Source organism: Antechinus flavipes, chromosome 1 (genome assembly GCF_016432865.1).
Source record: "Antechinus flavipes isolate AdamAnt ecotype Samford, QLD, Australia chromosome 1, AdamAnt_v2, whole genome shotgun sequence".
In the NCBI taxonomy this organism is placed as follows: Eukaryota; Metazoa; Chordata; class Mammalia; order Dasyuromorphia; family Dasyuridae; genus Antechinus; species Antechinus flavipes.
The window spans coordinates 726,335,073-726,359,995 of NC_067398.1; the positions used below are offsets into that span (position 1 = coordinate 726,335,073).

Genomic DNA, 24,923 nt, shown 5'->3' on the forward strand with positions numbered 1-24,923 from the left:
GTCCTGGCTGGGGGGGTGGAGAGGGGGGATCTAAGAAGGAAGGCACCGGCCGGGGCCGCCCCCTCTGCTCCGTCTCGGTTCGGGGTAGCCCTCCTCGCTCAGAGCCCAGGGAAGGGGAACAGCAGACCCTCGGTATGGCCGGTCCCTAATTCCAGGAAGCGCCCGCCAGGATCCGTCCCTGCGGCCTTCCCAGGCGCTCCCTAATGTTTGTCCCGTAGAGGAGGCGAGTGAACGAACGAGTGAACGAATGAATGAGCAAATGAGGCGGTTCGGCCCCTCCCTGGCGTGGCCCTGCTGTGGGGTGGGGAATCAAGCGCCCAGGATCCCCCGAAGTCCAGCGCATCTCCAGCCCTCTGTGCCTCAGTTTCCCTCTCGGTTCAGAGAGATGGCGAATCTCCTCTGGTCGGCTCGACTGTCAAGTTCCGGGTGCTGGGCAGGGGGAAGGGGCGCTAGGGGAGTCGGAGAGAGAGGGAGACCCAGCCCTGGAGGAAGATCCCCTAGCTGGCCCAGACTTCGCCGCCCCGCCCTCCGACACGCCCGGATGGGGAGCCGGGAGCCCGGAGCCGGGGCGGGATAAGGGCTGGGGGGTTCTGGGGCGGGGCCCTGGGCGGGGCGAGGTGTAGCTCGGACCGGGGTCTGCAGGGGGCGCCCGAGGGCAGCGCGGGCTCCGCTCCGGGCGCGGCAGCTGCGGCCAGGGCTGCCGGGGACTCCGAGGAGGAAGCGGGCACCGGCGGAGGCGGCTGCGGGGGCGGAGGAGGACGCCTCCGGCTCAGGAGGCCCCCGGCTCAGGTCAGTGCACGCAGGAGCCGCGGCCGGGGACGGGCCGCCCGGTCAGAGCGTCCCGGTCCCGTCCCCCATGTCCCGCCCGGTCCAGCAGCGTTGGGAACGGCTGACGGCCAGACGGGGCGGACTGTTGGACGGGGCGGGAGATGGGATCGGGGTAGGGAAGGGGAGGGGGCAGGGGTGGGCGCCCCGTCCTATTTCGCGCCCCCCGCCCTGCCCCTCGTTCTGGAGTGGGGAGCCAGCCGCAGGCGGGCCGTCGGGGGTGGGGGGACACAGTGGGGGCGCTCCGGGCTGTGGAGACGGCGGCCGCCCTGGGACGCGCTCCGTGACCCGGGGCTGGAGGACGTCCCCGACGTCTTAGGGGCAGGGTCCGGCCCCGGCTGCCGCGGCCCCGATCTCCCCCGCCTTGCCGGGGATGGGAGGCGGGGGCAGGTGCGCCGCGGAGGGTGCGGGCGTCAGCCGGGAGCCAGCCGACGGGGGCTCCTGGAACCGGGCAGCGCCGTTCCTGCCGGGGCATCTCTGGGCTCCTGCGCCCTCCTCCTCCCCCCATGCTTCCCTTCTTACTCCTCCTGGGGGGTGCGCCCGGAGGAGGCTTTCTTCCCGCTCCCACAGCTGGGCTCCAAGCTGCAGGGGCGGCTGGGGGGGGGCACGCAGTGGGAATGTGGAGGCTTGGAGCCTCTGGAGAGAGGAGGGGCTCATCCTGAGCCCCGATACTGGCGGCCCAGAGATGGAGAAGGGCAGGCGGGCGTCCTGACCTTTCCAACACCCTCCGCTCCAAATCTCATGGGATCTGATTGGTCCACCTCATCCCCTTCTTCCTAAGAAGGAAACTGAGTCCACTATGGATATGAGGGGATCACGGGGGAGGTAAACCCACCCCTAGGAGCTCTGGGTGTTCATGTGCAGAGAGGGAAGGTTTTAGGGTCTCTGGGAAATCCTGGCACTCACTGGGCCCCAGGACTCTTGCCTCTGGGTCCCAAGGCAGTCTGGGACCAGCTGGGAGACGCAAGGGTCAGGAAGGAGGGAGACCGAGCCACGACCCTCTTCCTTGGATCCTCTCCGAGCCCTTCCCAGTTCCCCAGCCCCTCTGGACCCCGTGCAATTCTGCCCAGCAAAAGCGGCAGGTATTTTAGGAGGGAGGGAGAAGGGAAGGAGCAGAGGTTGGAGCTGATCTCCTTCCCTTATCCCCTCCCCCACTTGGACTTCATGTTTGGGAGGCTCACTCCCATCTCCAGCCTGAGCCTCAGTTTCCTGCCTCTTTAGGCTGGCCCCCAAGTCTCTTCTGACTGGGCAGCCCAGACCTTGGGGGGCCCTTTCCTCATTAACTCGCTCAATGCAAACGTGGGGGCAGCCGAGCTTCCCCCCTCCCAGCTGGGCTGGGAGTGATCAAGGGGGCTTAGCTTAGCCACTCAGGCTTTCTCCCCCCTCCCCCTCCCGCTTCCCTAATTCATTCCCAGATGATAGCCTGGAATAAGCTGGCCTGGACCTGGGCCTCTGGCCCCCCCCTCCCCCACCCCTTCCGTCCCGGTCAGCCCCTTCCAAATGCTCCCTGGGGCCCAGAGCCCTTCTGTGCAGCGTCTAAAAGGGAAGTTAGGCTCCGGAGGTGGACAGATAGATGAATGAGCAGGACAGACAGACTGAGCCAGTCAGTGCCCTTGGGAAAATGGGACCTTTTCTCCCAGCTTCGGGAGCAGGAAATTGGCTTCTAAGGGAGCCAGGATAGGAATCCGACAGAAGAGGGAGGTGGGTGGTCAGTATCCAGCGAGTTTTCCTTCATCAGAGTCCAGCCCCAGCCCCTGATAGCAATCCGTGAGCAACCAGTGAAGCCCTGGGAAGGATTCAGGACCACTTGGTCCAGGGGAAGCTCAGGGTGAAGTGGCAAGAACGCAGCAAGTGAGAAGAGTGAGGGGGAATTATAGGAAGCAGCGGGAACAAAGGCTGGAAAAGAGGAAGAGGCCATGTCGGAATCAGCCAACCCAGGAGGAGCGCGCAGAAGATGGAGAGTCTGGGGAGGGAGCTCAGAGGAGAAGGGGAAGGCAAGCGGCTTCAGCCGGACCGGTATCCATCCATGCAGCAGGGCACGGGCTGGCAAGGGCTTCAGCCGGCAGTTAGTAGTCTGGGCCTGGAGCTCAGGAGAAGGAGGCTTGTTGGGAGTGAGGGAAGAGGAGGGGCTGAGGACAGAAGCTCAGGAGATGACAGCACCAGGGATAAGGAAGAGGATGTGGGGCCCGTTAAGGAGATGGGAAAGCCGGCAGACAGAAAGGAGGGGAGGGAGCACCGAAGCAGAGAGAGGGGAGTATCAAGTAAACGGGTGGCCAGTGGTGATCCGGACACGGGGGAAGAGGCCAGCAGACCTCCGGAGAGCTGTGGAGGGCTTCTCCTAGGGGCGAGCAGAGTGAAGCTAAGCCTGCCTCCTCAGCACAGTCCTTCGGTACCCAGCAAAGCCGTTATGATTCTCCCCCACCCACACACTCTTCCCTTCAGTTCTCTCCATCTAAACATCCTTTAAATGCATTCTCACATGTCACAGACTCCAGACCCTTCACTACTCTAATTGCCAGACCTTCTGACCCCTTCGTGAGCCTGTAAACTGTTCCTCCCCATTTTGCTTGAGACTGCATTGAGTTTCTGGTAGCCATATCACATTATACTATCTCCTAGTGAGCTTGTGATCCCTTCAAATCCCCGAGTCTTGTGCAGGGAAGCTGCTGTCTGACTAGACCTCTCCCATCCTAGACATGGGAAGTGGGTTTTCTCAAATCCAAATGTAAGCCTTTCCACTGCGCCTTATGGCATTTTATCTTACTAAACTTGGTCTAATGCTTGAGCCCGCTGACATCTTTTGGGATCCTGAGTCTATCACCCAATATTTTAGCAGTCCCTCTCAGTTTCATGACATCTATGCACTGGTGAGCCTGTCATTCATGCCTTGCTCCATAGATCCCCAGGCCTTGCACACTAACATGGAAGCAAGAAAAATTCTAAGTCTTGACTGCTCAGACACTTTCAAGTGCATTCATCCAGCTGTGCTACCTGTGGGAAGTGTGGGGGATTGGAGAGATCCATACCTTTCCTCCACTTTCCCAAAGGCTGTCAATCCCTGCTAGTTAGTCCCTGTTGCCAAATCAGGCTGTGCCTTTGTTAAACTCAGACTGTTTTCTGGGGCCTCCTCTGAGTCTGGGGGCACAAAGAAAAATAAGAAACACATGGCTCCTGACCTTGAGGAGCTCACGAGTCCACAGAAAGCCATATCCACGGTATACACAAGGTAGCCAGCAGGGATCCTTTGAGGAAAGGGAGAACCATATTGTGAAAGGTTTGATTATGGAAGTAAAAGAATAGAGGCATATCTATTTGGTCCTGGAGGCCATTGGGGAGCGTGGAAGTGTTAAGCAGGGGAGTGACATGATCAGACCTGTGTTTTAGGGAGATCACTTTGGAGGCTGAATGATGTTCTGAAGTAGGGAGAAACTAAAGGAGGCAGCCCAAGTAGCTATTGATGGGAGGTGATGAGGAGCTACATCAAGGTGAGGAGAGAATTAGAGGAGCCTATTTCAGAGAGATACTGCAAACAAGAGATGTTGCAGAAGTGAAATGGACAAGAAATGTTGCAGAGGTGAAATGGACAAGAAATGTTGCAGAGGTGAAATGGACAAGAAATGTTGCAGAGGTGAAATGGACAAGCCTTGGCACTTTATTGGATCTAAGGGGTGAGAGGGAAAGAAGGTGAAAGTGGGTGAGTTAGGAGTCTGGGATAACTCCTCAGAAGCTCCATTTTTGGAGTCTCCCATAGTTCCCTGAAGGCTCACCCAGTCCCTTCTTTCCTATTGAGATTATTTGCTTTTGCTCAAAGAGATAACATTTTAAAAGCACTTAGCACTGTGCCTGGCACATAGTAAGTCCTCTCGCTCAATCTTCTCAGTGTATTTCCTGCCTTTCTATAGATGTTAGGAACTTTTCAAATGTTGTGTGGAGAAAGGGAGGGATTGTTTTGTAGTGGAATTGTATTGTAGTAGAGCTGGGGGCGGGGCGGGGGAAGATGGCTGAGGATGAGGGCAGCTCAGGAAAGTTATTTTAGGACTGAAAATAGGTATGTTTTGAAGAGGAGGTCGTGGCAGGGACCAAAGAGATGGATGCGTGAGTATGAAAGTAGGGTGGTTTGCTGGGCAGAGAGGGAAGGGGAAGGGTTAGGGGGCTTAATCCCCTAGAATCTGAAACTTTGATCCTTTGCAGTCAGGTGAAAGGGACAATGTGAAAGGGTGACTGATGTCTAGGGAAGGGAACTGAAAACAGTTCTGCCATGGTCTCAGTCAGGGAAAAGCAGCAGTGCACATTTAGGGCAGGGGCCTCCCATTCTATGATGACCTCCCAATCACCTGGGACTGTGCCCAGGAGATCCTCCAGTTCATCCCCTTAGCTTCTCATCCATCATGTGGGAGGGGGCTGTCTGCCATGGCTCCATTATTATGCTCCTTTAAGAGGACCACTATATTTATGGTCCCCCTTTGAGAGTTAAGGAAATTGAGGTTCAGAGACAGCAGGTTTGTGTCCTAGAGTCACAGAGCTTATGAATGTCAAAAGTGGACTGGGATCCTGGGCCCTTTAGCATCCTTCACTAGGACACGGTTGCTTCTTTGGTGAAATGGAGATTTTCATGACTCCTGAGGATCCTCCTGGGATTACTGGAAGGTGTGGAAAGGGCCCCAGCCAAGGCCTTGGGCAGACCAAGTTCCAGGATGAGAACCAGCTTTGAGGCTAAATTGGGGGACAGAGGCTGGGAGGGATAATTAAGCTGGAAGATATTTTCCCTCCTCACCTGTGGGGAAACCCCCCAGGAGAAGTACAGAACTCCATCCCTGGGCCCCCAGGAGGACAGCCTGTCAGTGAGACCTTGATGGGGGGCTCAGGCTTCCATAGTCCCAGCTCCTGCCTAGAGAGCATTTACAAGCCTTTGGACTTGTGGGCCGCAACCTGACCCACCTTTCCAGAACAGGCCGGAAGTCTCCAGGGCCAGACAGGCCTGCTGTTGTCCCCTGTGTCTGTTTCCCACCCTCCTCCTACATCCTGCCCCTGGGTCAGGGCCCCCACCATTTGGCTTCCCATCGCATCCTTTGTGTCCTCAGCTAGATTGAGGGCCATCCCAGGAACAGTGGGAGAAACACAGCAGAGCCTTAGTTCCCTCCTTTGCCGGCCCCACACCATCCCAGACTGGGAAGGAAGCAGGGGCATTCAGTGGCCAGGCTGGCCTTCCAAAGGGCACCAAGAGCCCAGATTTAGGCAGGGCCCAAGCCTGGCTAATGCTGACCTTCGGGGTGCCTTTTCAGGCTCAGACCCAAGGTCACCATGGCATCTGGAAGGAGGCATTGAGTCTCAGGTTCCTTTTCTTGAGCCATTGGGGAGATCCCGCGGGATCCCAGAGGCTGCTGTTTTCTCCCGGGATGCTGAGAGGTGTCAAGCTGCCGGAAAGGGGCAGGAGAGAGTGCTGTCCCAGAGCATCGCCATTACAGGCTCTGGAACCACTTCCTTTGACTCGGGCTACATGTTTATAGGCCTGTGACTGTTCCCCCTCCTCAAGCCCTTCCCTAGCATCAGCCAGGGCTGCTCACCTGGGAAATGGCCCCTTGTTCAGACTCAACTTCCTTTCCTAAGCAGCTGCACGTGATTCAGGGATTCATTCCTCAGGGAAAACTGAGCAAGGACTGCCCTCCACCCCAGACTTCCCTCCCTAGGTCACGGGCAAAAAGCACTGGGGGCATGATAGGCTTGTCTGGTGCTCCTTCCCACATTCTACTCTCACTTCCAGAGGCCAGGGCGGGTAACTCCATAAATCTGGACCAAGGTCAAGGCTTTGGCCCGGGCCAGGGGCTGAGGTTCCTGCTGGGGCTTCTAAGAAGCAAGAGTTCATAGGTCTGATTTTCCCCCTGTTGCAGCCCCTCTTGCCATGGGCACCATGGCCAACTCCCAGGAGTGCTCAGGACAGACAGGCTGGCAGCTGGTGGCTGAGAACTTGTCTTGGGCTGGACTCCTCGGGGTGCTGGGAAGGAGTGCTCCCAATGGGCTTTGGGCCCAGATACGAAGCATTAGGATATGAGATACCCAAGGCAGGAGGCTGCAGAAAAGTGAAGGAGAGCGAAGTGCCCCCAGAATATAGCTCCTGCAGGAGATCCCGGCTTCCTTTCAGAAGGGGAAGGGGAGCCAGGAGTCTCCCTGGGGAGGCAGCATCCCTGCTCCCCAAAGATGTCGGGCAGAAGAGGGGGCACATGAGAGCAGAAGCAGGAGCAGAAATCATCTTGTCCAACTCCTACCCATTTGACAGGAGAAGAAACTAGGCCCAGAAAGTGATATGCCAATCAGAAGCAATTGGTGGCCGCTGCCAAGGCTGATTTAGGTTAGATGTCCCAGCGTGGGACAGCCTTCCCCGGGAAGCAGTAGACTGTCCCACTGGAGGGTCTTCAAGCAGAAGATGGCAAAGGAACAGAGAGGTACCAGACTCCCCTTAGAAGGCAGGAAATCCGGCTGAGGTGCAAATGCAGGGCCCTCTTCAGCAGAGTGGAGAGGTTCCTAGGAGTAGAAGTGGGCTCCGAGCACAGGCCCAGGAAGAGACAGACAGATTCTTCTGAAGGTAATGCTCTGGGCTTGTGGTCAGGAATCTGGCTCTGTTCTGTTGGCCAACCCTCTGCTCTTTTCTGAGCAACCTCAGTTTCTCCTTTTAAAAGAGAAAGGGCAGGGCTAGTGGATCACTGTGAAGACCGAATTAGCTCCCTGTTGACCTCAGGATCAGCCAGAGTCAGGATCAGCAAAAGTCCTTGGTCTTTAGGGGGAGAAGTAAAGGAGATGGACAAAACTCCACGAGGCTCGCCACCAACCTCTTCTCTCCTCCTGGTCCTCCTCCAAAGTGACTCTGGCTTGTCTTACTCCACCCCCTAATCCCTCCTACAATTATCTGTGTACACCAAAAGATTGAGCCAGCACAAATAATGAGAAGGGCCATTTTCCAAGCATATGCTAATAGAGTAATTAGCCTTAAGTGCTCCGTTATCGGTTATCCGATTCTGATGCACCTATTCAGAGTTTCAGCCCCTTACAGGTCACCAAGGTCTCTCCCAGCTGGGGGAGTTTCTATGTTGTGTTCTGTGTACCCGGACCTGGGCTTCACACTTGAGGAAGGCCATTGAAAGAATCAGAAGTTGTCTGGAGAAGGGTAGCCAGGCTACAAGGACAAAAATGGCTATGTCTTCTGCCCTCCAGGAGCTGATTCTTCTGAGGATCAAAGGTCAGGTGACATGGCCACAGGAAATCCAGTACTATATGGTTCCTAAATAGATATGAGGAAGGGGTCAGGAAAGGGTTTCAGAGAGGAGGAAACCTTTGAGCTGAATCTTAAAAGAATCTAGGGACCCCAAGAAGAGTGAGTGAAGAAGGAAGGCATGCCAGACACGAAGCACAGTCAATGCAAAGGCAAGGAGACGAGAGATGGAGGGAAAATAGGCCAATTTGGCTGAAACGTGGCATATGGGAGCAGGGTGCAAGGAAGGTTGGGTCCTGATTATCAAGGGTTCTTAAAGGAAGTAGGCAACCACTTGAGTTTATTCAATGAAAGGTGGGAAAGGTTACAGGGTTGAACCAACTCTAAAAGTCATTTAGTGACTGAGTTTCCATTAGTGGCCTGGAGAGAGGAGAGACTGAGGCAAGCAGGCCCACCATCAGCTAATGCAGTAGTCCATGTTTGAGGAGATGAGGGTCTGCACCAGAGGGGGCGGAGTCAGAGGAGAGAAAGGAGTGAATTGGAGAGATGTCACACAGATGAAATGGACCAGAGGTGTAGCAGAGGTGAAATAGACAAGAGATGCCACAGAGGTGAAATAGACAAGGGGCACTGCAGAGGTGAAATAGACAAGAGGCACTGCAGAGGTGAAATAGACAAGGGGCACTGCAGAGGTGAAATAGACAAGAGACACTGCAGAGGTGAAATAGACAAGGGGCACTGCAGAGGTGAAATAGACAAGAGGCACTGCAGAGGTGAAATAGACAAGGGGCACTGCAGAGGTGAAATAGACAAGAGACACTGCAGAGGTGAAATAGACAAGAGACACTGCAGGGGTGAAATAGACAAGGGGCACTGCAGAGGTGAAATAGACAAGAGACACTGCAGAGGTGAAATAGACAAGGGGCACTGCAGAGGTGAAATAGACAAGAGACACTGCAGAGGTGAAATAGACAAGGGGCACTGCAGAGGTGAAATAGACAAGGGGCACTGCAGAGATGAAACCAGTTGCAAAAGTGAAATGCACCAGAGATGCAGAAGTGAAGTGGACCAGAGATGCTACAGAGGTGAATTAGACAAGAGAGATCTGAGAAGAAATAAAGTGCGGGCACCTATTGTAGATGATCTTCTCAAAGTTTAATCACAAAATGGAGGGGAGATAGATGCCTGCTGGTGACGATGGAAGGATCAAGGAAGGGGGGAGACTTGGGAAAGCAGCTTCAAGATGGAGAGAGGGAAAAGACAGAGGAGGTGATCTGTTGAAGTCAATAAATATATAGCCTTACTCTTAGCACAATGCCTATCATAGAAGTGCTGGGTATATAGATAAAAAGAGTTCTTGTCCTTAAGGAATTGACAATTGAATAAGGGAAGACAGTACGTAAAAGGGTGAAAGTGGGAGGGTTCCAGAGTCTCCCCGGCACTTATGCTTGTGGAATTGGACCAAGCCAAGGAACTGGTGGGAAATGAAGAATTCTCTGAAAGAGCCTTCTTGAAGGGGCCTTTGGGGAGGAGACAGGATGGAAGAGGATCCCTCCAGCAGGTGGAGGGTGCTGCCCTTTCATGTGAAATGGGGCACAAAAAATTGAGGGGCAGGGACAGAGGGAGCTCTTGGCCAATGATCCAGAAGAGTCCAGAAAAGTCCTCTGCCTTCATTCAGCAGCAGAGACAGAGGGACTGGGCAAGGGGGTGACCCAGTTTGAGGCCCAGTGGGAGAGGACAGTCTTAGGGACTAGCAGTGTCCCGGCTCCCTGGGGCCAGCGTGGCTCTCCCAGGATCCAGGAGCAATGCTGAAGGAAAGCACCGGCGTGCCCGGCTCTGCTGCTCCACAGGGAGCTTCCCGTGGGTGACAAAGCATTGCAAGGAAACACCTGCAGCCGAGGGGTGGGGGTGGGGGGAAGGAGGCAGAGTTCCTGGACAATTGCTGGAGGGGGAGGGGGGAAGAAGGGGAAGGAAATGAAGGAGAGGCGAAGGAGAAAGAGGAAGGGAAAGGGGTGGGGAGGAGGGGAGAAGGAAAGGAAAAAGAGAGAAGGGGGAGGGGGAGTGATCGAGGAGAAGGGAAGAGGGAAGGAAAAGCTGGAGAGAGAAGGGAGAAGTGTGATCAGGGTTCCAAGTCCCTTGGGTAGGGGATAGTGAGTGGGCTCCCACTCTCCCAAGAGCCCCGGATGTGCAGACCCTCAGCGGAGGGCAGTTACCCCCTCCTCCTCCCTCCCGGTGGCTGTTTCTGCCCCTTCCCACCCGCCCCCCTGCCGTCCCAGCACGGGCTCCTTCCCCCACTCCCCCCTGCACCGGCAGGTAGGGCCCATAAAAGGGCCGCCGCGGCCCTGGTTTCCAAGGGCAACCCTGTGGGCGACCGTTGCAGTGTACGGAGCACCCCCCGGGGGCCTCCCTCGGCGAGCCTGAGCATTCAATTAGCTTTTTTGGGGAAAAAAAAACACACTATTCAAACGCGGAGCAGGAACGGTGACTCCGAAGCATTTCCCCGGGAGCCTGGGGCGCAAGCTCCCGCCCGCCGAGCTAGCCTAGGGAAGAGTGGGCGTGGACACGGGGGCGATGGCGGAGCCCCGCCCACTCGGAGACACGTGGCCAAGGGCCTCGCGGCTTCCTTCCCGGGAGGGAGCATGTGCTGGGGGCGGGTGAGCCCTGAGGCTCCCTCTGGGGAGGTGGGCAGGATAGCCCGGCGCAGGGCATGATGGGAATGCTAGATGGACCCATCGGCGGGTGGGGGGAACGAGCAGGTCACAGCTGCTGAGCTGGGCTAGGAATGTCCTGGTACCGCTGCTGGGCTGGCTGGGGAGGACTCCTTGCCTCCAGTCACAGCTGCTGCAGCTGGGGAGGACTCCCGCCTCTAGTCACAGCTGCTGCAGCTGGGGAGAACTCCCTGCCTCCAGGAGCTGCTGCAGCTGGGGAGGACTCCGGCCTCCAGTCACAGCTGCTGCAGCTGGGGAGGACTCCCGCCTCTAGTCACAGCTGCTGCAGCTGGGGAGAACTCCCTGCCTCCAGGAGCTGCTGCAGCTGGGGAGGACTCCCGTCTCCAGTCACAGCTGCTGCAGCTAGGGAGGACTCCCTCCTCCAGTCACAGCTGCTGCAGCTGGGGAGGACTCCCTGCCTCCAGTCACAGTTGCTGCTGATGGCTGCTCTTCCCCGGTGCTGGCTCATCACCAGGCTCTGCTGCACGGAGCTCTCTCTTGCTGGGTAGCCTTCGTCCCCACAAACCCCCGTGGCTCTCCTGGGGATTTGTGCTCTTCCTCGGAGCGACCCTTATGGGGGGGGGAGAGCCTCTGCTCTGCAGTTGCCCCCCCAGAGGTCTTGACTCTGGGGTCTGCCAGTGCTTCCTGACCCCCAGCAGTCCCATTGGGAGAGACCCTGCCCCCCACTTAGGGCCATCAGGGAGAGCTGAAGCAGCATTTTTAAGCACCCACTTTGGGCCAGGCCCTGTGCTGACCCTCACACACAGGACCCTTTCCAATAGCCCCCCGGGGAGACACTCATTATCCCTACTCTGAAGTGGAGGAGTCAGGCCGGGCCCAGGATGCCAGCTAGGAGAGGAGGAGCCAGTGGGGGGCTGTGCCCTGGGACAAAGTGCTCTTTGATGACCTTTTCCAGTGGAGGGTCACAAAGAGCCAGGCCCTTCTTTCCCCTTGACATCTCAGCATGCCCCTCCCTTCCCGGGGCTCCCAGCATATCAGGGCACGCAGCTCTGGCCTAAGGAAGCCCCCAGGCCCAGACCTGAGGTGCCCCCCTCCCCAGGGAAATGACCATGGCCCAAAGATTCCATTAGTGATGACCACTTTCTTTTCTTTTTTTTTTTTTTTAATAGCTTTTTATTTACAAGACGTCACATGGGTAATTTTTCAGCATTGACAATTGCCCAAGCTTTTGTTCCAATTTTTCCCCTCCTTCCCCCCACCCCCTCCCCCAGATGGCAGGATGACCAGTAGATGTTAAATATATTAAAGTATAAATTAGATACACAATAAGTATACATGACCAAACCGTTATTTTGCTGCACAAAAAGAATCGGACTCTGAGATATTGTACAATTAGCCTGTGAAGGAAATAAAAATGCAGGCAGGTGAAAATATAGGGAATGGGAATTCTATGTAATGATTCTTAGTCATCTCCCAGAGTTCTTTTGCTGGGCGTAGCTGGTTCAGTGATGACCACTTTCTAGGCCCGGCCCAGCTCCCGGGCACCGGAGCAGCACCTGAGTGGGTCCAGAATGAGGGAGCCCTGGCTGGGTGACAGGGGCCAGGGGAGACCAATAAGGGCCCATTTCTAGTCCCTTCTGCTCCCCCCTCCCCTCCCCCTCCCCGGGACCTGGCCGGCTCTGAGACGGGAACAGGATCTGATGCTCTCTGAGCTTGGTGCAGCCGGGCCAGGAAGGGGCTCGGGAAAGACCCCCAGGCCCTGGAGGCCGAAGGAGCCTCTTGGTGTGAGGAATCGAGCTTGGAGACTTCCTAGGCCCTTGGGGCTCCGGGTCCCTGGCCAATGGGTGTGATCCCCGCTTTCCGTCTTCTCCAGAGGGAGCCGGCTTGCTGCTGTTGGAGGCCCCTGAGCAAAGGGCCTTTGGCCACTGGGAGGGTGCAGGAAAGGCGGGGAGGAGCTCCCCTCGGCCTCCCCCCGTGGTTCCACTTTTCTTGGGATGTTTTGTTTCCTAGGTTCCGAGGTCACTCGCAGGTAGAGGAGGTGGGAGACCATGTGACTGGAGGAGAATCTGCTGTGCCGCTGTGTGGGGTGCACAGCCCCGGGGCCCTCCCCCGCTCCTGAATGCCGGCCCGCTGGGCCCCCTTCCCCAGGCGCTGGGGAGCGGTTCAGGGGGGCCGAGGCCTCAGGGCAGGTCGGAGCCCCCCCGGCCCGTGACAGCCCCTGCGCTGGGGCTGCCGCTATGGACCCTGAGCCGGCCCGACCCGCGGTCACTCTGAGCCGGCCCCCCCGCCCCTCCCGGCGCCATGGCCCTGGCCATCTCCTGGGACGTGGTCTACATCGTGGTGGAGGTCGCCATTGCCGTGCTGGCGGTCCTGGGCAACGTGCTGGTGTGCTGGGCCGTCTCCATGAACACCAACCTGCAGAACGTCACCAACTACTTCGTGGTGTCCCTGGCGGCGGCCGACATCGCCGTGGGGGTGCTCGCCATCCCCTTCGCCATCACCATCAGCACCGGCTTCTGCGCCGCCTTCCACGGCTGCCTCTTCATCGCCTGCTTCGTCCTGGTGCTCACCCAGAGCTCCATCTTTAGCCTCCTGGCCATCGCCATCGACCGCTACATCGCCATCCGCATCCCGCTCAGGTGAGTGCTCCCCACTTCCGATCCCCGCGGTGGGGGCGGGGGCCGGGGCCGCGGCTGCCTTTGCGAGCCGGCCGTTTCCTGGCCCGAGCCAAGAGGCGCCGAGCTTCCTCCAGCCGCGCTGTCCCCTGCTCGCCCCTGGGAGGCCAGCTGGTCAGAGCCGTGCTCCCCAGGAGGGACCGTGGGCAGCCGGCCTTAACCAGGGGCCAGCCAGAGAATTGCACTCATAGAACTTCAGGAGCAGGGGTGTCCAGAAGTGCCCAGGGGTGTCCAGAGGTGTCCAAAGGTGTCCAGAGGTGCCCGGGGGTCTCCAGAGGTGCCCTGGGCGTGTCCAGGGGTGTCCAGAGGCCTCCAGGGATGTCCAGGGGTGTCCAGAGCTCTCGGGACCACTCGTGCACAGCAGGGCTGCCGTGGGAGGAGTCTGACTCCCTCTTAGGCATCTGACACACTCGGTGCCAGCCTTGGCCTGAAGCCCTCCCGGGAAGGGCACTTCCCATTTCCTGGGGGCAGACTGTTCCACACAGGGATGTTAATAGGAGGGGCCTGGCTAGACCGGTCTCTCTGTAACTTGTCCCAAGTGCTCTGGGATCGGCCCCAGGGCCAGTCAGAACCAGGGGAATCCCTCCCCGCAATGGACCTTCAGACACTTGAACAGCTCTCCTGGCCCTAGACAAAATGTTTTGACCTCCCACGATGTCCTCATAAGGCCCTCTCCGGGCCTGGCGCCGGGCTGCCCTCCCCGGGACCCTGCTGCTGCCCTTCCTCGTCGTGGGGCCCCGGGGAGAAGGCTGCCGGGACAGAGGGGGCCGGTGGGGCGGATGCTCCCAACGGAGCCCGGGGTCGGCAGCTTTTGGGGCCGCCACGTCCGGTAGTGGAGCCGCTTCCCGTCCCCCGCCCCGATTTTTGGGCGCTGTCTGCGACCCGTCCTCCCTCCCCTCCCGCCCCTCTCCCCTCCCCTCCCACCCCGGAGCTGCTTTCCCGGACCCCGTGTAAGTTGTCCGCATTTCATTTCCTCTGTCTCGGGCTCCAGCTCTCCCGGTCCCGGTGTTTTACGGGCCTCCGGGTCAGTGTCATCTGCAAGCTGGCAAACGCCTCTGACTTTCCCGAGCCTGATAAAAATGCTCCTCGGCCGAGCGGACGCAGATCCCCAGGGCGCCAGAGCCCGCCTGCCCCGCCCACACTGGCCCCTGGCCCGTCAGAATCTGAATCCCGCCTCCATCTTCTGCCCAAGAGCGGGAGGAGCTTGATCCAAAGGTTGCTGAAATGGAGGCAAACTCGAAGCCCAGGCCCGCCCCACGTGCGGGCTTAATGGCTCCCGTCACCGGGAAACGGTTCGGTCCGGCAGAGCCTGTGCTTGCTGAGCCGGCCAGGCCGGCTCCTTGGCAAGCCCCCCTCCTTCCCGAGATGTTCCCGTCTTTTTAATGAGCTTCGCTACAATTTTCCCAGGACTAAAAGCCAGGGCAGATGGCCTGGAGTTCAAAGTCTGTTCTTTTCCCCTGAAAAAAAAAATCAGGCCAGTCTCCCGGCTTCAGCCAGAACTCCCCAATTTGGCAGGGTCCAGCGGCCTCCATCCCACTTGCCCCACACCAGATCGCCCCCAACAACCCGCCCCCGTGGTGTGGTGCTCTCCCGTGTGCCTCGAACTTTCCAGTGTCCTGGGGGGGCCTGGCGACCCTCCGCCGTCCCTGCCATCCCCTGGAGGATAACGGGCGACCCTCCACCATCCCCCCATCCCCTGGAGTGGTGCAGTGATCCTCCACCGTCCCCTGTCCCCTGGGGGGGGGGCACAGTGACCCTCCGCCATCCCTGCCATCCCCTGGAGGATAACGGGCGACCCTCCACCATCCCCCCATCCCCTGGAGTGGTGCAGTGACCCTCCACCATCCCCCCATCCCCTGGAGTGGTGCAGTGACCCTCTCTGTCAGTTTTTCCTGAGCCTAAAGTTGCAATTTAGTCTGCTGTAAGTATTGAGTTTTAGCCAAGGCCCCCAGAGCATGTGTTCCTGCCCAGCCGCCCTCTGAGAGCAGAAGCAGCTGGAGTGCTCCTCGGACACTCAGTTTTCTGATCTCCCTGCCAGCCCCGCAGTCAGCATCATAAGTCCATTTTACAGAGCACAAAGCTGAGGGCAGTGTTGCATTCCGGATGGCCCAGCTAGCCAGTGCAGGAGTCCCATTACAGCTTGGGTCTCTGGCTTCTTGATGCCCTCGGTGAACTCAGTCCTCTGCCCAGACCCGGGTCTGGAACACCTGATAGATGGGGTCACTGGCTCCCCCCCCCCTCACCTTTGCCCAGGCTGTGCCTCCCGCTCGGCCTGCTCTCCTTCTTCATGTCTGGCTTATAGGATCCCTACTCAGGCGCTTCTCTAGTCACTGCCCCTACTCCTGACCCGTGCCAGACGTCGTGATTTCTTTCTGGGATCCGTGTTCCCTTGGGTCCCTCCTCGAGGGCAGGGCCTGTTCCACGTGTGTGTCCCCCCCCCCCCCCCAGCACCAGACAGGGCGAGACTGAGTCGATGCCGGTGATGGAGGCAGACAGGAAGCTGGGGAGGGACAAGCAGAGCCACTCTGTGTCCTCGAGAGGGAATCGGACTGGCTGGGCAGAGAGCTGGGCCCTGGGGCTGGCCGAAGCCACGTGGGGGAGCCCGCGGAGCCAGGTGTCCCGAGGGGCGGGGTCCTCCCCTCCCTCCCGGTGTCCCTTGGGGCGGGGTCCTCCCCTCCCGGTGTCCCGAGGGGCGGGGTCCTCCCCCTCCCTCCCCTGGGGCGGGGTCCTCCCCCTCCCTCCCCTGGGGCGGGACGGTGACCCCGGCTCCCTCCCGCAGGTACAACGGCTTGGTGACGGGCACGCGGGCCAAGGGCGTGATCGCCGTGTGCTGGGTGCTGTCGTTCGTGATCGGGCTGACGCCCATGCTGGGCTGGAGCCGCTGCGGGGAGGCGGCGGGCGCGCGCAACGGCTCGGAGGCGCGCGCGTGCGGCGCGGGCCAGGTGCCCTGCCTGTTCGAGGCGGTGGTCCCCATGGACTACATGGTCTACTACAACTTCCTGGCGTGCGTGCTGCTGCCGCTGCTGCTCATGCTGGCCATCTACCTGCGCATCTTCATGGCGGCGCGGCGGCAGCTGAAGCAGATGGAGGGCAAGGCGGCGGCGGGCGAGCGCTCGCGCTCCACGCTGCAGAAGGAGGTGCACGCGGCCAAGTCTCTGGCCATCATCGTGGGGCTGTTCGCCGTGTGCTGGCTGCCGCTGCACATCATCAACTGCTTCACGCTCTTCTGCGCCGAGTGCCCGCACGCGCCGGCCTGGCTCATGTACCTGGCCATCGTGCTGTCGCACACCAACTCCGTGGTCAACCCCCTCATCTACGCCTACCGCATCCGCGAGTTCCGCCACACCTTCCGCAAGATCCTGCGCAGCCGCGGGGCCGCCGCCTCCCCGCCCGCCGCCCGGGACTGCGGCCGCGGCCAGGAGCGCGTTAGCCTGCGGCTCGACGGCCACGGCGGGGGTCCGGGGGGCGCGGAGCTCCCGGAGGCCCCGCCCCCTCCCGCCGCCTCCTGACGCCGGCCGCGCTCTGCCGAACGGGAGCCCGGAGGGCGGTGCCGCGGACGTGGGGGGCGCGGGAGCCCGGCGCGGGGCGGCCTCCCGAGTCTGACTGTCTGCGGCCCGCCCCAGGGACTCGGAGCTGGACCGGAGAGCAGGGGGGGCTGGGAGGCCTTGGGGGGAGGGGGCGGAGGGGAGAACCCGCGGAGGGGAGAACCCCGCGGAGGGGGCCGGCAGGGCGGATGCGGGGCGGGAGTGGGCACGGGCGGGCAGGGGGAGTGCATGGGGAGGCCAGGCTGGCCCTGGGTCTGCGCAGTGGGGGACCGACGGCTGCTCTTAATAGCCGCGGCTAATGTTTATTCTAGAGACGGAATTAAATGGGACTGTGTGACCCTGCTTGTGTGTGTCTGCGCAGGGTGGCTCCCCCCAGCCCTAACCGCCCGCCCCCTCCTAGCTGGCTAACTACACGGTTCCCTGAGAGGCGCCAGGGCCGGGCACCAGAGGAAACAGAGCCAGCCTTTGGCGGGACCGGTCTGGGCTTCAGGAGGGCACGGGGCAGGGCCCTCAGGGAAGTGGGCCTTGGGGGTCTTGGCTCAGCCTTCCGTCACCCTCCTGAGCCCCCCCCCCCACGCCCTTGGTCTCATGCCTGACTCCTTCCCTAGAGGCAGCAAGGAGCTGGTGAGGGGCTCTCCGAGGGGCAGCTCTCCCTCCCCCAGAAGTCCCCGGGGGCTTTAAGGCCTTTTGAGCTCATAAGGCCAATAGCAGAGGGGCCTCAGGGTTCCAGGTAGTGCCCCTGTGCCAGCGGGTCCGGGCTTCAGCCCTGGGCTCTCCCTGGGGTCACAACCAGTCCAAGGAGGAAGGCCACAGTCCGGGGGAGCCCTGGCATCCTGTGCTACTTGGTCGCCACACAAGCTTTGGGGAAGCTCTGGGAAACCTTGGTAGTTTCCTAGGAGGCGGGAGCCAGGCCCCTCCTCGCCCGCGGCCTGCACCAGAGGGCGGCCCCGGTTCTGCTGGCAGGAGGTTCTCTGCCATGCCGGCGGGGACCCTCTCAGTGTAACCCACCGGTGCCCAGACTGGGCTGGGATGTGAGGGGCTTTCCCCGAGCCCCAGCTTTGACCCCGGGCCCCTCCCCAACCTGGCGTCTGCCGGGTGTGGGGCCCTTCAGGGCCGGCCGGAACACAGTTATTAAGCCCCTACTGTGTGCAGTGCACCATGTGGGGACTGAGAGAGTTCAGGGGGGCCTGAATGTAAGGAGGGAGGGGGAAGATGAATTGTGCAGGGGGGGAGGGAGGAATCCGGGAGGACCCTGGAGTGGAAGGCGGAGGCCTGGGGGGTGCCCGGACAGTACTGAGGAAGGAAGGGGGGGGAGTTCTGTTCTGAGTTTCAGCCGGCCGCTGCCCGGCCGGGTGGCGATGTCCGAGGCGGAGGCAGATCCGAGCGGTGCCGGCCGGAGGAGGCCCCCGTGGGGCTGATTAGGTCACCGGGAGCAGCGGGCCAGAGCCCCGGGGCCACAGAGGGGGAGCAGTCCCGGGGTGGGGGGGAGGAGAATGGGAGGCCCCCAAACCCAGAGGCAGCCAAGAGTCTGGGAGAGGCTGCAAGAGCTCAGGGGAGCTTGGGAGTGGGCGGCAGAGGCTGCACAGAGAAAGGGAAGGCCAGGCCTGGGGCTCAGGCGGGCACCTGCCCTGGGGGTGGGCACCTGCCAAGGAGGGAAGGAGGCGATTGAGGCTCTGGGCCCAGGACCCTGCCTGCAGCGCCTCCCTCCCCTCCCCCGGCTCTGCCTGGGGCTGGCACGAGGTGCCATCCGCCCACAAGCCCAGCCCCCCCATCGGAGGCAATTTTCCAGTTAAAATGTTGTCAGTGACTGTCACGCTTTGATCTTGCTTTGTGAGCCTCGGCCGCCCACTCCCAGGTGGGGGAAAGAGGAGGGGGGAGGGGCCGGAACCACCTCCAGCTGGGGGCTGCTGGCACATCCCCAGCCCCCCCAGCTGTGCCCCCCAGCCGCGGGGACTCGCCAGCTTCGGACTCAGCTCCTGCCTCCCGCCCCCTGCCAGCCTGGCCCCTTCTCTCGGCTCCTAATTATGCCCCAGATGGGGGTGAGGGGCAAGCAAACTGACCCAGGAGGCCGCCGGGGCCATTTCCGTCCCCCCCAGCTTTGGGACAGATGTGGGCATCCTGTGGTAAGGCTGGCAGGACCTGGCAAAGCACCTGCAGCCCCAGGACAGGCCTGAGGCCAGAAGGACCCAGTAATGTGCCCCTTGGCCAGATGAGGAAAGTGCAGGTAGAGAAGCCTAATGATGACTTCCCCGGGGGCACCTGGTGTGAGGGAGAGCAAAGAACTAATGTGCCTGCTCTGTCGGGCTGGCCCAGGGCCTCTCAGCCAGGGACCAGCAGGAGGGGTCCGGTGGGTGCGGGGTCCCCCGGGAGGGGTCTGGTGGGTGCGGGGTCCCCTCGGGAGGGGTCCGGTGGGTGCGGGGTCCCCAGGGAGGGGTCCGGTGGGTGCGGGGTCCCCAGGGAGGGGTCTGGTGGGTGTGGGGTCCCCAGGGAAGGGTCCGGTGGGTGCGGGATCCCCAGGGAGGGGTCCGGTGGGTGCGGGGTCCCCTCAGGAGGGGTCTGCACCTGAGGAAGGGCCCCAGGAGGCCAAGTTCTCCCTGTCTCCAGCCCTGAGACTTCCCTGCCCCTCCCCCCAGCTCCCCCGGCCCCCTCCCTTCCTGTCCGGCCTGTGTTTTCTCAGGCTATTTGCGGCCAGGCCCCAGCTGCGGCCCTGCCCGGCTTATTCAATTAGCCCATTAGGCGGCCTGCCCTTCCTGGGCCGTGTGGCTCTCGGGGCTGCCAGGCCTGGGGGAGGGGCTGCCCGACTCTGCCGCCCCTCCCCCGCCCGAGCTCGGGGCCTAACCCAGGGCTGGGAACTGAGGGGGGGGGGGGAACTCCTGCAGTCTGGGACACAGGCAAGGCTGGGAAAATCGGGCCGGACCCGCCACAGCCACGGCCTGGGATCCGGAGGAGCAGCGGCGGAGGAAAGCCTCCCCGGCTCAAAAGGGCCTGAGGGACCGCAGAGTCTAGGGAAACTGAGGCACAGTGAATGAAGGGCTCCAGGTGGGACCAGTCGACCACTGGCCTGGAGCTCAATTGTGGCCCATGAGGCAGTGGGGGGGGGGGGAAGAGAGGGAGCTGGAGGCTAGAAACAGGGGAGAGAAGGAAGAGAGGAGGGGAAGGGGAAGGGGGAAGGAAAAGGGAAGAGGGAAGGAAGAGAAGAAGGGAGAGGAAAGGGGGCTGGATCAGAACCCTTGCCCTCACCTCTGCCCTTTGCCCACTAGCCCAAGCTCAGGTGGGAGGGAAACAAGCTGGTCCCTTCTCCGCCCCCCAGAGGAACAGAGCAGGGAGGGAAGGAGGGAGAGGAAGGAGTGGGGATGAGGAAGGGGAAGGACAGAAGACAGGCAAGGGCTGCAGAGATGGAGGATGAGGAGGAAGGGCCGCCTTTGGCCAAGGGGGTGGGGGGAGGGTGCCCGGAGAGTCAGTTGGTCAGAAACCCCTCTGCCGAAGCCCCCGGTGTAGACGCCTTTCCTGGTAGCTCAGCCACCAAGGGCCAGGCTGAGGTAGGGTCAGGATGGTGCTTTGGGGAGCTGGGGGCCAGGACGCTCTCCAAGCCCCTCATTGTTCCGCAGAGAAAGCGAGAGCCAGAGCTGGCAGGGACCGGATCAAGGTCACCCAGGGAGGAAGCAGTGGAGCTGAGATCTTCGGGGGGGGGGCAGCTGAGGGCCAGAGAGGGCTGGCCACTGGCCCGAGCTCCCCCAGCAGCTCTCTGCTACTCTAGGCCTCTTGGGCAGCAGCACTTTGCCTCGGCAGGCTTGGCTGAGAAAAGGGGCACGGGGCCAGAATGGCCCCTCGGGCAAACGCCAGCATGCAGGGCTCTGCCTCCCAGTCAATGCTGCTCCTGCCCGGGTTCGAAGCCCACCTGCGGCCCCGGGTGTGATGTGTCCTGTTCTGGCTCCTCCTGAGCAGTTTTTTATCTGGTAATGGGGACAATAGTCTGGGCGGCGGCCGCCCCTCTGGGAGCTCAGTAATCGCCCGCCTGGATGGCTCCCGGGTGCTCGTGGAGGTGTGCCCGACTGCTCAGGGTACAGGTGGCACCCCGTGCCAGCCTTGAGGGCTTTGTCAACATTGGCAGATGGGTGCTGTCCGGCCCCCTCCCTGGGGGGCCTCTCCCCGAGCACAGGAAGGAAAGGCAGGGGGCGGGGAGGCCAGGCCCGGGGCTGTGCGGGCAGCCAGCACGGCTCTTACCCAGCCTTGTTTCCTGACTCGGAAGGAGGCCGGGGCCCTCCGAAGGGCTGGGGGACCCGTGGGTCAGGAGAGGGGCGGCGTGGGCTCAAGGGGCAGCCGGGGCCATCGCCCGCTGGGCACTCTGCCTGCCCCCAGCCCCTGGCAGACTTTGACCTTTCCACTCAGCTGCTCTGCTCTGTGGCGGGGCGGGACGGCTTGGCTCCCTCCCACCCTGAGCTTGGGCAAAGGGCAAAGGGCGAAAGGCAGAGGCCGAGGGCTCCGATCCTCCCCACTCTGACCCGGCTCTCTCTTAGTGAAGAAGGCTTTCCTGGCAGCCGCCTGAATGAGCCTCTAACTCGGTCCTGTTCTCTGGCCAAAGTGAACAAAGCCGGTCCCTTGGCCTCGAACCCAGACCCCTCCTCTCCAGTCTTCTCTCCCCCATTCCGTCCCCAAGCATTCACACACTCCCTCCTTCTGGGTCTGCTCTGGGCCAGCAGGGAAGTCTCTCCTGCACCCCTCCTCCACCCCCAGTCAGTTTACCAGAGGAGAGAGTGGGCAGCCGGGGTAAGAGATACAAAGTGTCTGCCCCGAGATACAAAGTGTCTGCCCCAGATACAAAGTGTCTGCCCCGAGATACAAAGTGTCTGCCCCGAGATACAAAGTGTCTGCTGGAGATACTTGTAATCCCGAGGGGCTGGGAGAAGGAAACAGTCACCTCCCAGGGAGGCCAGGGCTGCCTTGGAGCTGGAGGGAGGGGAGAACCAGGAGGAGAAGGGAGGAAGGGGAAATCAGCCTGGGAATATCATCCCAGCTGGTCAGGAAGGGCTTTGAATGCCAAACAGCACGGCCTTAGGTGCCTAATAAGTGCTTGCCCCAGCCCTCCTCTTCCTCCTGTATGACTGGATGCCCCAAGCCCGGAAGGGGCTGCGGGATCATTGAGCCTCCAGAGCGGACAGATCTGAACCCCGGCCCAGCTGGAGGGAAGGCTTGGGCCTGGCCCGCTGACTGCTGTGTGTCCTGAGGCCGGTCCTTAGGGTCTCTGTCGGGGAGGGCCAGGGAGGCTCTGGGATGGGCTAAGCAAGGTCGGGGCTGGCCCGGCGTGGATGCCTTCCCCGCTCCCGAGGCTCTGTGCCCCGGCAGCCGCCCAGGGCCTGTCTGTCCTGCCCCCGAGGTACCTGCCCCGCCCAGGGCTCTCCCCGGCCCAGGGAGACTCGCCAGCGCAGCTGCCTCCGGCCGCCAGTCAGGAGAGCCACGGCCGCGTCCTGGGCGCCGAGCAAAGGCGTGCCCAAGGCCAGCTGGCAGGGAGGCCCTCCTGGCTCCCCGGCTCCTGGGCCGGGCTTTCTGGCTCTCTCCCACACGTGAGGAGATGTACACACACAGGACAAGGCACACGCGTGGACGCGCGCCCGCCCTCATCCTCACAGTGCACGCGCGAGCTCACCACGCCTGCACGGGCACGCGGAGCCGCCCCAGCCCCTCCCCTGCCTCGGGAGGCGGGTCCCGGGGCTGCTTCCGGTCAGCTCTGGGCAGCCCGACCGGCTGGGGCCGCTTCCCACGGGCCTCTGCCCACCTATTGTGACCAGGAGCCCGGGTCTGGCCCGGAAGAGACCGAGGTGGCGTTGCGGGCTAAGAATAGCAGTGAATAGACCGGAGAGGGCGGGCTCCGGCCCCGGGGAGGCCGCGCCCCTCCCCCAGCCCCCGCGGGAGGCGGCATCCCTCCCCAAGCCCCCGGAGCCCCAGTGTGCTCCGGGAGGGGCAGGACTCTCAGCAGGAGCGAAGCCCTTCACAGGTTCCATCCCTGCCCTCTAGAGGTGGGCTCTAGGGGAGGGCACACGCAGGCCCATGAAGCCATGAAGGCTGGGTCCAGCAGGCCTAGAGAACCCTGGGGGCCTAAGGAGGACCTTGCTCTGCCTCCAGGATGAGTTGGAGGAGCCAGGGCGGTCCCGAGAGGAAGATGCCCAGGGAAGGCTGGGATTTCCGACTTCCAGGGCCCTGACAGACGGGCTCCACAGGCAGGCGGTCTCAGAAGCTACAGTGAGGGAGAAGCTGGAGAACTTGGGGGACCTCCCCAGAGCTCCCATGAGCCTCAGGGGTGGGGCACTCCCCATCCCAGAGGCCTCCAGGGGAGGCTGGCCGAAGGCTCCCGTCCCCTCCAGGTCCTCATCTTTGGTGGAGGTGAGGGGAGCTTTGGGAGCACTCTTCAGGGCCCAGGGTCTGCAGGGACTCCTTGCTCCCCCTCAGGCCGGGCCTTCCCTCCGTTCTGTCCCCTGGGCCGTCCTCCCTCTGCTGCGTGTGCCTCAGCCCCGGTGAGGAGCCTGCAGGGCCCTTCTCTTCTCCCTTTTCTCCCTGCCCCCAGGTGGTCACTGGGTGGCTGCCGGGCCGCTTTGTCGGCAGGATGCCCCTCCCCGGGCCAGGGACTGTCTCCCAGCCCTCAGCTCCGTGGGGCCTCCCCCCACCCCAGGTCTCCCTCCCCGGGGATACAACTACCCGCCTTCCTCTTAAGAGACTGATTCTGGCCTCTGTGCTGGTGACCCAAGGGGCTGATTCTCCCTTTTACAAATGAGAAAACTGAGGCACCCTAGAGCATGGCGGGGCCCCAGGCTCTGGACGGCCCCCTAAGGACAGGGGCTGGCCTGGAGGCAGCTCAAAGTCAGCCAGTCCCCACTCTTTCCCAGCTCCGCCCCCCACCCCTCCCGGCACCCTGGAGATGAGGTGGCCTCCGGCCTCGGAGCTGGAGCCGAGACTTCAGACAGCCCCCTGCTGGCCTCCCGGCCAAAGGCAACACGGTTCTGGCCGCTGCCCCAGCCGGCCCTGATGGGACTCGCGCAGAGCCTGGGCTCCCACCAGCTCCCTTCCAAGGAGGCTCCGAGAGAGCGCGCTGCTGGGAAGTCACAGGGGCCTGGGGAGGAATGCGGATGAGAAGGGGGCCAGGAAGTGCAGCTGGTCTCTCTCCCGCCCCTCCCTGCTCAGTGCCCTCCCCTCCCCCTCCGTCCTGGCCTCCCCCCAGGCCCAGGGCAGCTGTGCCGCTCTCCCTCTGAGACAGCCCGAGCCCATTCCCTCTCGAGGCTCCCAGGCGCTCGGGGGCGTTTTGGGGGCTGCTTCTTCCCTGTGGTCAGCAGCTGCTGCTCTCCTGCCCTGGTTCTCCCTGCGCTGAGGGGGTTTCTGCAGGTGCCCCCTGGCGGGTGGGGCTGGGGAGTCTCCCTGAGCTGAGGCTGCTGGGCCATCTCCCAGTCTCCTCCTCACATTGCAAGGCCATGCCTGGGGGTTTGGGGCCGCGTGACCCCCTCCCAAGATGACCTGGGGGCTCCTGCTCTCATCCTGCAGGACCCCGTGCCCCCTCTCTCCCCTCCCCGTCTCCGGGCCGGAACCTCTCCTTCAGTGGTCCAGCGGCCATCGGGAGCCGGATCCCACTTCTGGGGCACAGCAGGGTGGGCACAAGGACCCCCAGCCGCAGGGGGCGGCCTCCTGGGAAGGCTAACTCGGGCTGACTCGGAGCCCGGCGGCCCCCTCTGAGCCTTCTCGAGGCAGCGTCACCCGGGCCTCTGTGGCCCTGAGGCCGACGCGGGGAGTCTGGCCGGCTCAGAGTCCGCTCCCGGGAGCATCTTTATTAGGCCCCGGGGGCCAGGCCGCTTCTGTCTCTGGGGTCCCGAGGCCGGGCGTGCCTCGGAGGCATGGCCCCGGTTCTGGCAGCCCCGCCCCCCTCCCCGCTAGGGGAAGCCCCCAGCAAGCCCGCAGCTTTTGTGCACTGGTTCTCCCCAAAGGCCCCACGTGGGCTCTGGCCCCCTGTGCCTGGGGGTCGATG

The 24,923-nt window shown here is 61.8% G+C and overlaps 1 protein-coding gene across 2 annotated transcripts; it reads left to right on the forward strand.

The window, feature by feature from the left end:
* The first annotated feature begins 667 nt into the window (after window positions 1–667).
* On the forward strand, window positions 668–17,255 carry ADORA2A (adenosine A2a receptor). Of its 2 annotated transcripts, XM_051973402.1 has the most exons (3): window positions 668–789; window positions 12,709–13,337; window positions 16,153–17,255. In XM_051973402.1, exons 2-3 carry the CDS (start codon window positions 13,000–13,002, stop codon window positions 16,880–16,882), a joined length of 1,068 nt encoding a protein of 355 aa, XP_051829362.1. In that variant the 5' UTR covers window positions 668–789; window positions 12,709–12,999; the 3' UTR covers window positions 16,883–17,255. The 2 variants fall into 2 exon arrangements, with proteins under 2 accessions (XP_051829362.1, XP_051829363.1); XM_051973403.1 differs by lacking the exon at window positions 668–789 and having other exon boundaries at window positions 11,869–13,337.
* The last annotated feature ends 7,668 nt before the right edge of the window (window positions 17,256–24,923 follow it).